General features: G+C 36.8%; 1 protein-coding gene across 3 annotated transcripts in view; it reads left to right on the forward strand.

Moving 5' to 3' along the window:
- LOC150103458 (katanin p80 WD40 repeat-containing subunit B1-like) overlaps window positions 1-17137 on the forward strand; it is a 370687-nt gene that overhangs the window by 303189 nt on the left and 50361 nt on the right. For all 3 annotated transcript variants that reach the window (XM_090397462.1, XM_090397461.1, XM_090397463.1), the window contains one exon: window positions 6928-7002. In XM_090397462.1, the coding sequence (XP_090253588.1) occupies window positions 6928-7002 (75 nt within the window). The remainder of the gene's footprint in view (window positions 1-6927; window positions 7003-17137) is intronic.

A 17137-nucleotide genomic window follows, 5' to 3' on the forward strand; every position in this document is an offset into this window, starting at 1 on the left:
TCTCAGAACAGGCAAACCTGCCCTGTGACTGTGCTTCTTCACAGGGCACATCTACAAACATAGGACACATTAGGAGGCATAGAGGCAACCACCTTATCCTCATTATGGTTGTGGTTGCAAGAATATAAAAAAAAAACAAAAAAAACTCAACACTGTAAAAGGTAACAGAGGAAGTCTTAAGAAGAAGACTTTCTTCTACTGGGAAGATGTTCCATGGCATTCCATGCTCTGACATTTCGTTTCTGGTTCAAACTGAAAACACTAACTTTCATTACCAGTGATGGTTCTTTTCAACACATCATGATCTTGATCAACTGCATGGACCAGTGTGCGGCATAAACCTTGAACAACTTGAAGTCATATTTTCATATATGAGTAGCCAAAAGGTGGCTACCTTTTGGCTACTTGTATACAAAACCACCTTTTGGCTACTCGTATATGAAAATGTAACTTTGGCATTACTTAAACCTTAGTATCACCTCTGGGTCTGGCTCTCACTGAGGAGGAAACCCCCCCTTTCCCTTCAATCAAGGTCCAAACTGGTCTGGGTAGTGATTCTTCCCATAATGCATAGCATTATACATGTCTGCAAGGATATGTGCTTTGCATTATGAGATACTAAGGCAAGTGATGTGTGAAATCATTAGTTTCTATGTACAAGTTTCCCTAGTCCTGAAAATACTTCAGGCGAAAACTTTGTTTGCTTACACTTGGATAAAGGATTATACCAAGTATATAATTTCTTGGTATCTTTAATTTATAATTTTAAAGGCTAAAGAAACATATTTGAAGGAAGTTTAAAATGTAGTTGATTTTAAAGGCTATGTTTTCATTTCTTTGGATAATTAATCATTGTTTAAGCATAAACTATTATTTTGTTGACTTGATTTTAACATTACATCTATGGCAAAGAAATTCCTGCTTTATGACTGCATGCTAGGAGCAAATTAACTCAAAGTTGGGAACTACCTGAACTTCACTGATTGTTCCCTAACAGTATTTACATTTATTTTGCTACTTGCTGAAGTTCATGTTTTAGTCTGTAAAAGTGACCATGATAACATTATGATGGTATATACAACCAGGACTCCAGAAATCATTTACCACATGCAATTAAACAGAGACAAGTGGCAAGTGAATTTCTGGCCTTTTCTTAAATGGTACATTGAAAATATATATATATATATATATATATATATATATATATTTTTTTTTTTTTTTTTTTTTTTTGCATAATTTACTTCTTTCTTCTTAAAAAATCTTATTCATTGGCAAGTTATTTGATCACGTGTGGCTGCTGACCAATTCATTAGAGAAGTTTTATTTCCAGAGAGTTGAAAATAAAACTTCTGGATCTGTGATACCTTAATTCAAATACTACAGCTTTCTCTTATAAAGAATCGCTGAAACAGTTGCAATTTAGTTGATGGTTATCTCTATGTAAGCCAGTCATCTTCACTTTCTTCCCTCCTTTAAGGTTCAAAACTTTATGAAAATAAAGTTTTGAAAATACTTTCTCACTACCACCAGAGATTCTGATGTTGTTGTTGTTGTCTTGTCCTTTGAAGAGTCTTAGATGTTTCCGTGCGCTCTTTGTACTGCGTTGGCTATGTCTGTGATTTTGTTTGTATAGAGCTGTTGTTCAGGATTAGGATCTATTTCTTGCAAGGCTGCTGTAATTGCTGGACAGGTAAAGATGTGAGTGGGTGTCAGTTCCGTATTGGGGCAGTTGTTGCAGTTTCTATATGTTCTCGTATCATCTGTATTGATCTTCATTCCTCTATAATGTCCTGTTCGTAGTCTTGCTATCGTAGTGGAGGTCCTTCTGTCAGCATTGATCTCGGGAATTTGATGTTGTATCACTGATTTCAATGGAATTAGTTTAGCTTTTGCTAGTGCATTGGCATCAGCAAGAGTTATCATATGAGTTTCTTGGTTGAGTTCTCTGGCCTCTTTTGCTAATTTATCAGCTGCTTCGTTGTGATCAATGCCTACATGAGCAGGAATCCATTGTAGAATGCAACTTTTACCTAAACACTTTAGATGATTTAAGAGTTTATGGATGTCTTGTGTGAGCTTGGTATTGCCATTTTTGATTGCCTCCATAGCTGATCTTGAGTCACTGTAAATTATAATTCCTTCAGATTGTTGAGATGATGATAGATTTAAGTAGGCTTCTAGTGCTTTAATTATTGCGTAGAGTTCGCTGGTAAAATTGGAAGCGATTCTCCCAGATCCAACTTTTATTGAAAGTTTTTCACCTTTCGGGAGTAGAAGGAGAACACCAGCGCCTCCATTAATCATATTGGTGTCTGATGATCCATCGGTATAACAAATAACCTGTTTGGAGGATGAAAGAAGGTTGATGGTATTTAGGCCTTTTTCTTTAAGCATTTCTTTTGGTTCTTTTTTTGTACAGAGTTTGGTAAGGTTTAGATTTATGAAGGTATTTGAAGGTAAAGGACTGGAAAATAGAGGTTCTTTGTTTATGTGGACATTTAGCTGATCAAGACCTATTTCTTTCCTGATAGTGTCATCATATTGTAAAGTCGATGATCTGTGAAGTCTGCAAATTTGGTTCCAATGTTCATAGGTTTTTAGGGAGACATGATCACTTTGGTAGCTTCTGATATTATTTATGAATTTTATGGTGGCAAATTTTCGTCTGTCCTCCAGCAGGTCAAGCCCACATTCCTGTTGGGCTCTGATGTTGTTAGTGGATGAGACTGCACCAATGATAATCTTGGATGCTTTTGCTTGTATTTTGTCTAGGTTTTTCTTTACCGATGAAGCCGAAGGTGACCAGATAGGTGCTGCATATTCCATTATTGGCCTTATTAGTGTAGTGTAAGTAGTTTTGAGGATTTTTGGCTTTGCACCCCAATTTGTTCCACAAAGCCTTTTCAGTATATTTAATTTTTTTAGAGCTCTGTTGGAAGTGTTAGAGATGTGTTGTGCAAAACGTAATTCCTGATCAAGCGTAATACCAAGGTATTTTGGATTTGTGACTTTTTCAATTAGCTTGTTATTGATCATGACTTTGGGATTGTAGGAATGTCTATTTTTCCTGTCTGTACTAAATGTACTTAGTTTTGTTTTGTCTGGGTTGATTTTAAGTTTGAGTTCGTTTGACCATTTTTCTAATCCTCTCATGGATTTGTTTAGAATTTCCTCTGATTCTTTGATTTTAGCACTAGTGTGCCAGATGGCTATATCATCTGCATAGCAAGTTACTTTTGTGTCTTCTGTAAGGTAGGGATGAATATTATTGACATATAGAAGGAATAGTAAGGGACTGAGTACTGAGCCCTGGGGAACACCAGCCCAGGTTCTCCGCTCTTTTGATATTGCTGTATTGATTCTGACTTTGATCTTTCTTCCTCTGATGAAATCAGCAATCCAGATTAAAGCGTTTCCTCTAATTCCAATATCATGTATTGTTTGTATTAATTTTTTGATCCAAACACGATCAAAAGCAGCAGTCATATCAAGGAATATGGCAGTTGTCTTTTTTGTTGGTTTTTCCTGAAATGAGTCTATTATTGTTTGGCAGAAATGGAATAATTGATCTGTTGTCGAATGACGAGTTCTATAAGCAGTTTGGTAGTAGTTGATTTTCTTATTTTTTGTCAGCCAGTGCATAAGCCTGGAGTGTATGATTCTTTCAGTAATTTTACAAAGTATGCTAGTTAATGCGATAGGTCTGTAACTTTGACATTCTGCAGCATTTTTGTCAGGTTTCAGGATGGGTACAATAACTGATTTTTTCCATTCTTTTGGAAGTTTGCCCGTTCGCCAAGAGGTATTGAGAATGTCCAGAAGTTGTTCTTTGGCATTTTTGCCAAGGTGATTCTGATAGGGCAGTAGTTAGACACATCAGTTTTTGCACCACCTTTGTTCAATGGAACTATCATACATTCCTTCCATTCCTGTGGTATCATTTGGAGACTGAAGTTATACAAACACGTGAAAGGCTTCGCCAATTCAGCCGAACATTCCTTTAGCACAGTTTCCCAAACTATGTTCCGAGGAACACTGATGTTCCATGGAAAGTGAATAAATGTTCCGTGAAAAATTATCAAAATTAATGACCCTGGAATGGTTTTAAATGCGGCGACAAAAGTTCAAACATGTTTGAAAATCAGGTGTTCTTCCTTTGCATGTGGATTGTGCTATTAAGGCCAGTGCGTGGTGGCCTTGACTCAGCCGCCAGCGGTTGTCAACACCTCCGAGCTCAAGTGAAGTATGGAGGTATCTATTCTAGGAAACGTGTGGTCACAAGCAAGGTAAATGCGATGCACTTTGGCCCAGCATGCCTGTAGTGTGCAATATCACATTTTTGCTATATGATACAGCCTGCTTCGCCGATAGTGTGCGCTTAGCTTTACATTGAATACAAGACCGATGATACTCGACTCTAACCAAGGTGTTATGTTATGTTAGCATTTCAGGATTTGTGAAGTGTTCCATCATAGAAAAAGGTTAGGAAACCCTGCTTTAGCAAAGGCTGATATTCCATCTGGCCCTATAGACAAATTCTTATCCAGGTTATTCAACGGCTCTTCAACCTCATTTTCATGAAACCGCTAACTCTTCATCCAATGTAGCAGTAGTACTGTGCACCATGTTACATACACCTAGTTGATGTAATTTAGCAAAGTGAGCACTCATTAACTGAAAAGCCTCATTAGTTTCCAACACTCGAGTACCATCTGCATTCGATAAAGTTATTCTTTCACATTCATTCTTTCTTTTGCTTATGGCATAACGATAAGATTCTTTTGGATTGCCTTTAACTTGCATGGCCAATTTTTTTCATACTCCATTTTAGCTTTCCGCACAATACTTGTTACTTTTCTGGCCTGAGCTTTGTAGATTTCATAACTCCTCTCACTCTTATTCCACAATATTCTTTCCACATCATCATCTTCTTGTGGATCTCTTGCATAACAAGGTTGCACAATTTATTTAATCTATAAATTTTACAATCTATAAGGCTTTTCATTCTGAGGATCATCTGAATCTAAACAAAGATCTTGAATTATAGAAAGCAAAATTTTATTTTCTAAATGCAGGTAAAATGACAAATCAGGAAGCACTAGGTAATATTTATTTTATCTTGATTTTATATAATTTCTTATTGCTTATTATTAACCTTAATATTTGCTTGCAGTCGCTGCTTCAATTCTAGGTCACCATTTAATTTAACGATGGTGATCAAAATAAGGAAGACAAAGGGATTGCCATTGGGTAGCGCCAATTCCTTTGTTTACTTCCTGGTGCTAATCCCTTTTTGGATTTAGAGAAAATTTATATTATGCTATGCCACCCTAAATCCTAGACCAGAGAATAACTCAAAATTGGGGAATTCGCACTCAGAATAGTACACTATTATATAACTCCTAGATCATTTCGTTAAGCACTTAATTCATAAAACAACTAAATTTCTATTGCAGTCGTAACCACCTTTATGTTTTTCCTCCCGCCTTGGTTCAGTTTTATGAGCGGTGCAATAGGAATAAATTCAGGCAAGTCATTAGATTAACATAAAAGAAAGACATTTAATTATCGAATCAAGTAATTTACAGGTACAATCAAATACTGGCATAGAATCACAACTATCTTGAGAATAAGCTTAATTAAATGATGTAACCTCTCTCTTAACATCTTCAACATGAATCTAGATTAGAGCTTCTATTATTGGCTAAACATTCATTCAGTAATCAACATTCCTAAAGGTTATTGTAATAATAGATTGAGAGCACTTTATAATAAAAACATATTCATATGCAATCCCTTTTTTTCCTAGAACATGAGGTTCCCCTTTCTCACTAAGCCCTAGAGTCCTTTTGTTAACGGAACATGAATAACTTAAAGTTCTTTGTGTGAACAGTGATAATCCCTTTTAACACAATTACATAACAGAACAAAAGTTTACTTTACCAGGGACTGTGGAATTACTTGGCCTTCTCTACACTTGTCTCGGTGGTACCTCCGTCTCACTGACTATGCTCCTATTTGATGTCATCTAAGAGAATCGATCGGTGGGCTCGGACACGACTCGCCTCCTTCGAAGTAAATAGCTCTGGCTCAGCATGACTTGTCGATCTGTGCTGGGCCTTCTGCAGGATCGGGATCAGTGCTTGCTGAAGTACTGCTTGACCGATGGGCTACCTAGAGACATCTCCGCGTGTTCCTACGACTTCCGAAGGATCTCCCAAACTTGATGACGAGTCGAACGAAGGGGAAAAAAAGCCACGAGCCGGTGCCACCACGCTCTATATATCACTGGCGTGATGTTTTCCTTCCTACATCATGTTCTTTCTCCTTTGCTCACGGCACCTCACTTCTCCCTTGCACCTAGTGTCGCTGTCTCCTCTAGCATGCTTCGCAGGAAACTTCCGCTCGCAATTTCTCTCTGACGCACGTGTTTTGCTTCAGGCCTTCACTTCTTAATCCGATTATCTTATTCTCTTCATGACACAAATATTTATACAAAGTTCACATAGTTTTAACTTCTAGAAACTTTACAACGAATAACTATAACATATTGTATAGAGAAAATTACTTAAATTCCAAATGTTGTTTGGTAAGTTAAAAATCAGTTTCATATTCTTTGATATACAAATATTAGCTCCGGGAATGTTGTTGCTTGTTAAATCTGAATGAAAAATTTATGGATTAAATTTTCTTTAATTCAGAATTTAACAACTAAATTAGATAAAATAATATTATATGTATTGAACTCCATTTAAGATCAAAATAATTAACACGAAATGCAGAAAATCATAAATAGTTATTCCATTTCATGTATGTATATCAAAAATTATTTTGTATGAATTATTTTAGAATTTGCTTGCTGTATAACATGTTTAACTTTCTTGTGACATTATGTGAGTAAAAAAAAAATATATTTACATATTTCAGAGCTCTCTGGAACTTAGATATATGTCAAGTGTTGCTACCTGCCATTTATGAACTCCTACAAAGTAAATATGAAGGGTAAGTTAAAATAGATTTTTTTAACATATTTTTAATTATTTTTCCATGCTTGTGTTAACCCACTGAAACATGTAGAATCCTTACCAGTTTAACCTGCTAATGAGTTGGATCTGTTTGGAAATTTCTTCTCCTTCTTTCTCTTATTACTTCAATAGCAAGTATGAAGGAAAATATTTTTGAGACATTCTTCACAATTTATATATATACAGGTAACCCTTGTATGACATGGTACTTATACAATGCAGCTTCAATATAACACAGTCTACAAATTGTCGAAACCCTTTACTTTTCATATAATTTTCACCGCACGACTTAAAAATCAAATTTTATCTTCATTAAATTTGCGTCTGACTGTATCGTGCATGTAGCTATAAGTAGCAAATTTATATTAGGGGAAATACCCTTTAGCACGCATGTACGTCAATTGTTTACCATATAAAGTGTTTATTGTTGAAAATTGTCTTAGTTTGCTGCCAGGAAAGCGCATTAAAAATCATAACTATGTTAATCTCAAGCTGAGCACTTTATTTTCGGGTGAGTTACATACAATACGTAATGCTTTTGTTATGTAAAAAAATTATTTTAATAGTAATGGCCACTTAGAGCGCTTTTGCGATACGGTTGAAAACGAAATTAGTGAATTAATTGATGGAGAAATAGATTTAAATTAGGAGGAACTGGTACATTTAAGAGATGACGTCGAACCAAATGGCGTTGAAAATTCTGCTGAAGATTCTGATTGTGATGAATCTATTAAAGAATTCCATTTAAAGAAATTAGCAGAAGGATTGGACTTGGCAAGAAAGTTAGGAAGTTATTTTATGGATAATGATTTCTCAATGGAGGGCTCCAGAAAATTCATGAGACAATTGGATATTTGTTTAGCTCCATCTTATGAACTTAATAAAAAATTGCAGCATAGTGACAAGGTCTTATTACTGACTTCTTGATAACTAAACCAGCTGAAGTATGCAATTAGAATTATACAAATGATGTCCAAGAGATTTCAAGTGATGACGTCCGACCACTCATAAATAAAGAACATGTACGAAATGTTCGTTTTGAAGACAGTGATGACGATTAAAATTAATCTTTATTTTATTTTGCCTCAAACATTTATGCATTATGTGCAATGAAGTTTACGTACAATTTGTAATTTTATAAGTTTATACTATGCATTTGTTTCATAGTATAAACTTACATGAAACATAGTCTGAACACATGGTCATGAAACATATTCTGAACTTACATGTATTTTATTGAGTAGGCCATTATTGTTTATATAATTTTTAAAAAAAAAACGATTTTGGAACATAACCCTACTTTTTCTATGTGATCTGAGTTTCGCATAACACGATTTATATAAAGCAGCATTTCTATGGAACCCAACATCCGCGTTATATGAGGGTTACCTGTGTGTGTATATATATATATATATATATATATATTAATCCCCACTATAGGCATTGCATCCTGTAGTTACATTAAGTTGTAAAGATAAAAGTACATTAGTGAATGGACATGACGCTAATGTGCTATAGACATTACAATCTATCAAAGGAACTTGTTATTTTCATTGAACAATGAGCTTGTAGTCCCTTGGAACACAGAAGCAAAGTGAGAATTTAGTTTGGAGCTGGACTATGAATAGATTATAAACCAGCTGCTCCTCCTTATGTCTTTATAGGCCCAGACAAAAGTCGTGGAATGATGGAAGTCTGTTCAGTAGAACATTATCCATGGAATGATCTATAGAAAAGTATAGAAAATATATAAGGTATCTACAACAAATTAGAGTGAGTTGAGGCCAAGGAGGCTGTGTAATGTATTTGTATGCGTAAAGGCTAGAGGTTCATGTCAGTGTAAAAAAGAAAAAACCTAATCTTGTTTTAGAGATTTGGGCATTAACAATAGTAAAGAGGGGTGAAGTCATCTTGTACAAAAGAAGACTGGAAAATATTTTTGTAGCATTGCCATTCTTCAGTAGATTTATCAGAATTCCCTCACTCTACTGAAGAATGGCAGAGAGCACTCACATATACAATATACTTGAAAAGATTCATGTCAAGATTTGTAGAATAAAGTCTATAGCAAATATAATTTGCTGACTAAAATTAATTATTTATAGGCCAACATTTCCAGAATTAGCATTATCAAAGGCTTTAACAGTACAGTCAGTAAAGACAGAGAATGAAATGAACTAAAAAATAAGGACAGGCCTATGCATGAAGGGTGACAGTGGTGCTCTTTGTGGTAAACTTATGTCATTAATGCTGATAGGAAGATAGGGCACTAAAAGTACGTGGAATCTTGCCAGTTCTATCACATTTAACTGGGTTTTATAGAACTTATTTGGCTTCCAAGAACAATCTCTCTGATTTAAACTGGGATATTTGAAGTAGCATGGCTTTCTTCTGTTAGATGAAATGGTCTTCATCCAAGGTATGTTGCCCATATGAAACATCACTTTAGATTACACATCTGCATATGCAGATGTGTGTAATTTGAAGCACTTGTAAAATAGATATTTTTGAATTATTTATTGAGTATTTTTTTAGATTAGTTAGTGTATTTTATTATTGTTGTTGTATTCATTACATTTCAACAAAACCAAATAAATTGCAGAAGAGAGGGGAAAAAAATCGGCATAGGACTACGGTAGTTAGTGACTTATATATCAGTTCTAAAGCCGGTACAAGATCTAGAGGGAATCTGCAATTTTTGTATACCAATGCTAGAAGCATTCGAAATAAGAGAGAAGAATTTTTGGCATTAGTCAGTGAAATCTCACCAAAAGTTGTAGGCATTAGTGAAACTTGGCTGTCAGCAGAAGATGTGGTCACTGGAATTGAATGTGATGGGTACAGTATTTTCAGGGAGGATAGAGAAGATAGAACAGGGGGAGGAGTACTGTTGATGATAGCTGATGTGTTGCAGCCAAAGAAAGTAGTATATCATGATGATAGACATGTGAATGAGAGTTCATTTGAGGCAGTCTGGTGCGAAATAGTGACCAACGCAACCAAATATACAGTTGGATGCTGCTATAGGCCAGGGAGTACAGGGGGAGATATTGAATTCATGCATCAGCAACTTAGTGCAATGAGTGAAGGCTTAGTGATTATTATGGGGGATTTTAATTATGGTGATATCAATTGGAAGGAGGAAATATCACGTAGCAAAAAGGAAATGGAGTTCATACATCTGCTACGAGATAATTACTTGAAACAGCACGTAACTGAAGGGACATGTGGTGTGAGAGTGTTGGACCTGGTTATTGGTTCAGAGGTTATATGCATAAGTAAGGTGACCTCGTTACCTCCAGTTGGTGAAAGCGATCATGTGGTATTGACTTGGGAGGTTGCAAAATCTGTGGATTTTTCTATTAAGAAGGGGTGTGTACGAAACTACAGGTTAGGCAATTATAACAAGCTTCGGAGTGAGCTTGCAGCCGTCCCATGGCAGAACATATTGCAAGGGAAAGATGTTAGCAGTGCTTTGGATAAAATCAGCGGGTATCTGAGGAAAGCAATATCAGATTGTGTCCCCATGGTCAGGAGGTCAAACAAGGCAGGCATTAGATGGATGAGCAGTAGTATCAAGCTTGAACTACAAAAAAAGAAAATGTTATGGAGAATTTACAAGGAGAAGGGCGATCAGGACACCCATGAGCAGTACAAGGCTCAAGCTAGGAAGGTTACCAGCATAGTTAGAAAAGCTAAATCAGATTATGAGAAGACCTTAGCCAAAGAGATCAAGGGTAATCCCAAAGAGTTCTTCCGCTATGTGGCAAGTAAGAGGAAGAATGACTTCGGAAGGATAACCTTAGTGGGTGCTGATGGTATTGAGGTGACAAAATCAGATGTAATAGTCGAGTTACTGAGTGATCACTTCTCAAAAGTCTATCACCCAAGTGAGGATATCTCTATACCTATAGCAATACCTAATGTGAGAATTGAAGCTAAAGAATCAGAGGTATTAAATATATTGCGAAACTTAAATGCAAACACTGCGGTAGGCTTAGATGGAATATCAGCTCGGGTGTTGCGTGAATGTGCAAATGAATTGTCAACCCCTCTTACCTGGATATTTAATTTAAGTTTGAACTCTGGTATGGTCCCTAGGGAGTGGAAGTTAGGCAAAGTGGTTCCTTTGCATAAAGGTGGCTCTAAAACTGCAGTATTGAATTACAGACCAATCACCATCTCAGGAGTAGTGGTAAAAGTATTGGAAAAGTTGGTTAAAGACAAAATTCAAGAATGGGTGGATCAGGATATGATACTCTATAGAGGCCAACATGGTTTTGTTAAAGGTAGATCCTGCCTTAGCAATCTATTAACTATCCATAATAGAATAACATCAGAGTTGGACAAAGGAACTGGCTACACAGTGGTACTTCTGGATTTTGCTAAGGCTTTTGACAGGATACCCCATAGAACACTGTTACGCAAATTGGAGCAGATGGGAATGGATATTAAATTGGTGATATGGATAGGAGAATGGCGCAGGGAGAGATACCATAAGGTGGTGTATGGAGGAGCCAAGTCCAGAATGAGGCAGGTGACCAGTGGTGTGCCTCAGGGCTCTGTGCTTGGGCCAATGTTGTTTAATTTGTATATAAATGATATAGGAAACGGCTTAAAGGGAGATATTCAGTTGTTTGCTGATGATGCAAAGTTGTGTAGTGCAATAAAAAATCAAGCTGATGTTGAAAGTTTGCAGGAGGATTTAAATAAGCTGGTAAAATGGGCAAAAGAAAATGGATGTCAGTTCAATGTGGAAAAGTGTAAAGTCTTGCATTTTGGGATTAAAAGATTACCAGCTGTGTACTACATAGATGGAAAGGTACTCCATGAGATCGATGAGGCTAGGGACTTAGGGGTATTGGTAGATAAGGAGATGAAGTTCAGAGGACACATTGCTAAGGTGTCCAAGATTGCACATAGGATTACTTGGTTGTTGAGGAACACACTGACATCCAGAGATAAAGAGGTTATTATTCCCCTTTATAAAGCATTGATACTTCCACATTTGGATTACTGTGCTCAAGTCTGGTCACCTGGATTCCTTGGAGATGAGGAGGCTGTGGAGAGGGTTCAGAGAAGAGTGACCAAGTTGGTGAGTGATATAAAAAATGCTCCCTACATTGATAGATTGAGAGCTTGTGGATTGCAGAGATTGGTTGATAGGCGAAGAAGAGGGGATATGATAGAAACATTCAAATTACTAAAAGGTTTTTATAGGATTGATGCAGGGGAAATGTTTCAGCTGTGTGATAGTGATGGAAGAACAAGAGGTCATCTCTGGAAATTAAAGAAGAGTGTGGTTAACAAAGGTGTCAGAACAAGGTTTTTTGCCTGGAGGGTGGTAAATGAGTGGAATTCATTGCCTGACTTTGTTGTGAGCTCTTCATCTGTAAATGAATTCAAGAAGAGATATGACAGATATTGTTTTGCTAGTTTGGGTCTCCCGCGATGAGTCTACTGACTCCATGGAGATACCCGTAATAATAATAATAATAAAAAATTGTGGTCACTGTCAACATCAGCTCCCGGGTAACTTTTGCATAATTTTACTTGATTTTTAAATCTATTTCTTGTCATAATATAATCTATTTGGTACCTTCCTATATCCCCTGACATTTTCCAAGTATACCTTCTTCATTTTGGTACCTCATACCAGGTATTAGTAATGATCAGATTGAATTGGTGGCAGAACTCCAAAAGTCTGTCTGTCTCTTTCATTTCGGCATCCAAGTCCATATTTTCCCACCTCTCTACCATCTTTGCCTTCACCAATGACTGCATTCCAATCACCCATGACAATAAGATTATCTTCTTTTTTGGTGAGTTTGATTAGATTCTCAATATCTACATATACTCTCTCAACTTCATCATCACTGTGGTCCCTAGTAGGCATGTAAGCTTGTATTATTATAATATTCTTGGTTTTGCTTCTAGTTTTACCATTATTAATCTGCTACATTTTACTGAGTTGATTACTCTTCTTCCCCATTCCTTATTGAGAACCACTGCAACTCCATTTTTTGCTGTCTCATCACCTGAATAAATGATTCTGTAATCACCACTCCAAAAGTCTCCAGTTCCATTATTGAAAGGTTTTATTGAAATGTAATCTCAAATTTAAAACGCTGTCACAACCAAGGAAAAGACCTAAATGGAACATAACCCTGAAAACAGAGGAAAACCATAGAAACTATAAACAGCAAACTGATGAAAGCATTAAAACTAGAGAGAGGGGGAAAAGAAAAACATAGAGGAAAAATGGACTCATTTGAAGGATAAAATCATCAAGGCTGCCAGCAACTGCATAGGATTAATGAACAAGCAAATAAAAAAGCCATGGATCACCCAGGACATTCTAGATCTTATAGATGAAAGAAGGAAATACAAAACCTCCCTAAAGGAAGAAAGCAAAGACAAATATAAACATATAAAAAATATGATAAATAGAAAGTGTAAAGAAGCAAAAGAACAATGGTATACAGAGAAATGTAAAGAAATAGAAGATCTAACAAAGACTGGGAGCATTGATAAAGCTTATAACATTATAAAAGGAATAAGCCAGCAAAACAAGACAAGAAATACAATTATCAAAAATAAACAGGGGAATATACTTCATGTTGGAGGCTTAATGGATTTTTTAACAACACTCAAAAAGAATTAAAATAGACTTTAATACTTCCTATATTTCGTCCTAGTCACTAGGACATCTACGGGGATTACAAAAAAATTAATATAACATATGCACAAATAACAAACAATACTAAGCCCAACCACGTGGGTGACACTAAAGTCCTATCTAGGTAGAGCGCCCTCTAAGGCCAGTCGTAGGTGGCCTGGAATGTAAGGTGGGAACTCTGGTGATGAGTGTTTCCCAAATCTTCGGAAGCTTAATGCACCCATATTTATTGAGATTTGGTTGGTTTTTGAGAGCTGCTGCTGCTTCTAAGAAAAGTCTCTCTTTCTTGAATTTGCTGTGGTGGAGCATGGTGGTTTTCTTCCATGATACTCTGTGGGTGGTGTCCAAAACATGGTCAGCCAAGCCTGAATGGCCATAGTTGTGTTTGAAGATGTAAGACTTGTGTTCCTCTAGACGGATGGATGCTGATCTGCCTGTCTGTCCAAAGTACGCCAGCTTACAGGAACAGGGTACTTTGTAAACTCCAGGCAGAGAGAGAGGAGGGAGCTGATCTTTCGTAGAACAGATAAGGGTAGCCAGTTTGCGGTGGGGCTTATATGCTGTGTGTAGATTGTATTGTTTTAGTATCTTGGCTATTTTTTCAGATGTGCCACGGATGTAGGGTATGGTGATGGCATTTTTAAAATCTTGTTGACGAGAAGGAAGGGGAATGGGGGAGGAGTTGATTATTTTTTTGATACTGTGATCGCTGTAGCCATTGGAAAGGAAAGTGCTGTGTATGTGGTTAAGCTCATTAGTGAGGGCGGTTCCACTGGAACAAAGATTGTGGGCTCTCTTGGTAAGAGTTTTAATAATGCCATATTGTTGAGAGGGGTGGTGGTGGGAGAGTTTGTGAATGTATCTGCCTGTGTGTGTGGGTTTTCTGTATACGGTGAAGGTAAGTGTATCATTAGGCAGGCGTGTGACTAAGGTGTCTTTTTTGTTGGAAAAGGAAAAGAACAATTGTTTGCCCTTCCTAGACACCTTAGTCACACGCCTGCCTAATGATACACTTACCTTCACCGTATACAGAAAACCCACACACACAGGCAGATACATTTACAAACTCTCCCACCACCACCCCTCTCAACAATATGGCATTATTAAAACTCTTACCAAGAGAGCCCACAATCTTTGTTCCAGTGGAACCGCCCTCACTAATGAGCTTAACCACATACACAGCACTTTCCTTTCCAATGGCTACAGCGATCACAGTATCAAAAAAATAATCAACTCCTCCCCCATTCCCCTTCCTTCTCGTCAACAAGATTTTAAAAATGCCATCACCATACCCTACATCCGTGGCACATCTGAAAAAATAGCCAAGATACTAAAACAATACAATCTACACACAGCATATAAGCCCCACCGCAAACTGGCTACCCTTATCCGTTCTACGAAAGATCAGCTCCCTCCTCTCTCTGCCTGGAGTTTACAAAGTACCCTGTTCCTGTAAGCTGGCGTACTTTGGACAGACAGGCAGATCAGCATCCATCCGTCTAGAGGAACACAAGTCTTACATCTTCAAACACAACTATGGCCATTCAGGCTTGGCTGACCATGTTTTGGACACCACCCACAGAGTATCATGGAAGAAAACCACCATGCTCCACCACAGCAAATTCAAGAAAGAGAGACTTTTCTTAGAAGCAGCAGCAGCTCTCAAAAACCAACCAAATCTCAATAAATATGGGTGCATTAAGCTTCCGAAGATTTGGGAAACACTCATCACCAGAGTTCCCACCTTACATTCCAGGCCACCTACGACTGGCCTTAGAGGGCGCTCTACCTAGATAGGACTTTAGTGTCACCCACGTGGTTGGGCTTAGTATTGTTTGTTATTTGTGCATATGTTACATTAATTTTTTTGTAATCCCCGTAGATGTCCTAGTGACTAGGACGAAATATAGGAAGTATTAAAGTCTATTTTAATTCTTTTTGAGTGTTGTTAAAAAATCCATTAAGCCTCCAACATGATGTCCTCACAGCACTTAAGCCTCTTCACACGTAGGGGAATATACTGATAGATAAGGAAGAAATTTCGGAAAGATGGAAGGCGTACTTAGATGATCAATATAGTGGAAAAGATCTAGACACCAAGGCTATAGAAGATGAAACAAGACTAGATGTGGAAGAAATTGGTCCAACTATATTAAAAGATGAATTTAAATGGGCACTGAATGAATTGTCAACCAACAAGGCACCAGGCATTGATAACATCCCTGCAGAATTAATAAAATACTCAGGAAACATAACTCAGTCATACCTTTTCAAGATCATAAAGGATATTTATGAAACGGGTATCATACCCAAAGATTTTGCACAATGCTCTATCATACCCATTCCTAAAGTAAATAATGCAAACAAGCGTGAAAATCATCGAACAATAAGCTTAATATCGCATGCTTCGAAAATACTACTCAAAATTATACAAAAAAAAGACTAACAAAGAAGGTTGAAGAATATGTTGACAATGACCGTAGGTGTCAGGGGGAGGAGCCCCCCTAGTGTGTGTGTATGTGTGTGTGTATATATATATATATAAACTTGTTTTGCACAGTCACCAGTTTTAAGAACTCAGAATTATGCACAGCCTGAATGCTATCATAATTATGTGATTTATAAAAATGTGCTTATTGAATAATTTTTTATTTCTTGTTTACAAATAAAATTATTAAGATTTTATATATTTCAACCAAGAGGAGATATTAATTCACAACTTGCATGTGCATTTAATATAATGACTAGAAGATTATCAGTGAGAAGGTAGGAACCTCTTTGTCATGAAAGTTAATTCATAGGTAGCTCTAATTTTTCATTATTAAATCAATTTCTGATGTAGTTATAACAACCTTGAACTCTTAAAAGGACTAACAAAAATATGTTTTTGAAAAGCCTTGTTGTCTTTTGCACTTGAACACTAAGTATTATAAAATTGCCACCAGGAAAAAGTTAAGAAGTGTGACATTAAGAATCTTCTTATCTGAATTTCACTATAAATATATAGTCTGAAAATCCGTGATGATTTTTATGGTTAGTATATCGTATGAAATGCATAAAAATTATATCAAATGATGGCCTGCTTAGCATGAATAATTAACATACATGCTCTTCTACCAATGGGCTCTAGGGTCAAATCCTACAACATGTTGGAGATCTGAATGTTTGAGATTGTCTTTAGGTAGGAAATGAAGATCATTTCATGTGTGGCCCTCATTCCTTTACTGGAGGCTTGAAGTGGCTTGGAAAAGTTCCATGCTTGTCTCTAGATCAGGGTTTCTGGATTAGATCATTATTATTACAAGAGACCTTCAGAGACTAATTGAGGAAAGTCACTTATCACTTGCACCGTGTCATACTTTCTCTTGAATTCATTCACACTATCTGTACTCACAACATCCGAAGGCAAGCTATTCCAGACAGCACTACTCTA

The sequence above is a fragment of the Typopeltis vanoorti genome, chromosome 9, assembly GCF_054136105.1.
Source record: "Typopeltis vanoorti isolate ZY-2024b chromosome 9, IOZ_Tvanoo_1.0, whole genome shotgun sequence".
NCBI classification, from domain to species: domain Eukaryota; kingdom Metazoa; phylum Arthropoda; class Arachnida; order Uropygi; family Thelyphonidae; genus Typopeltis; species Typopeltis vanoorti.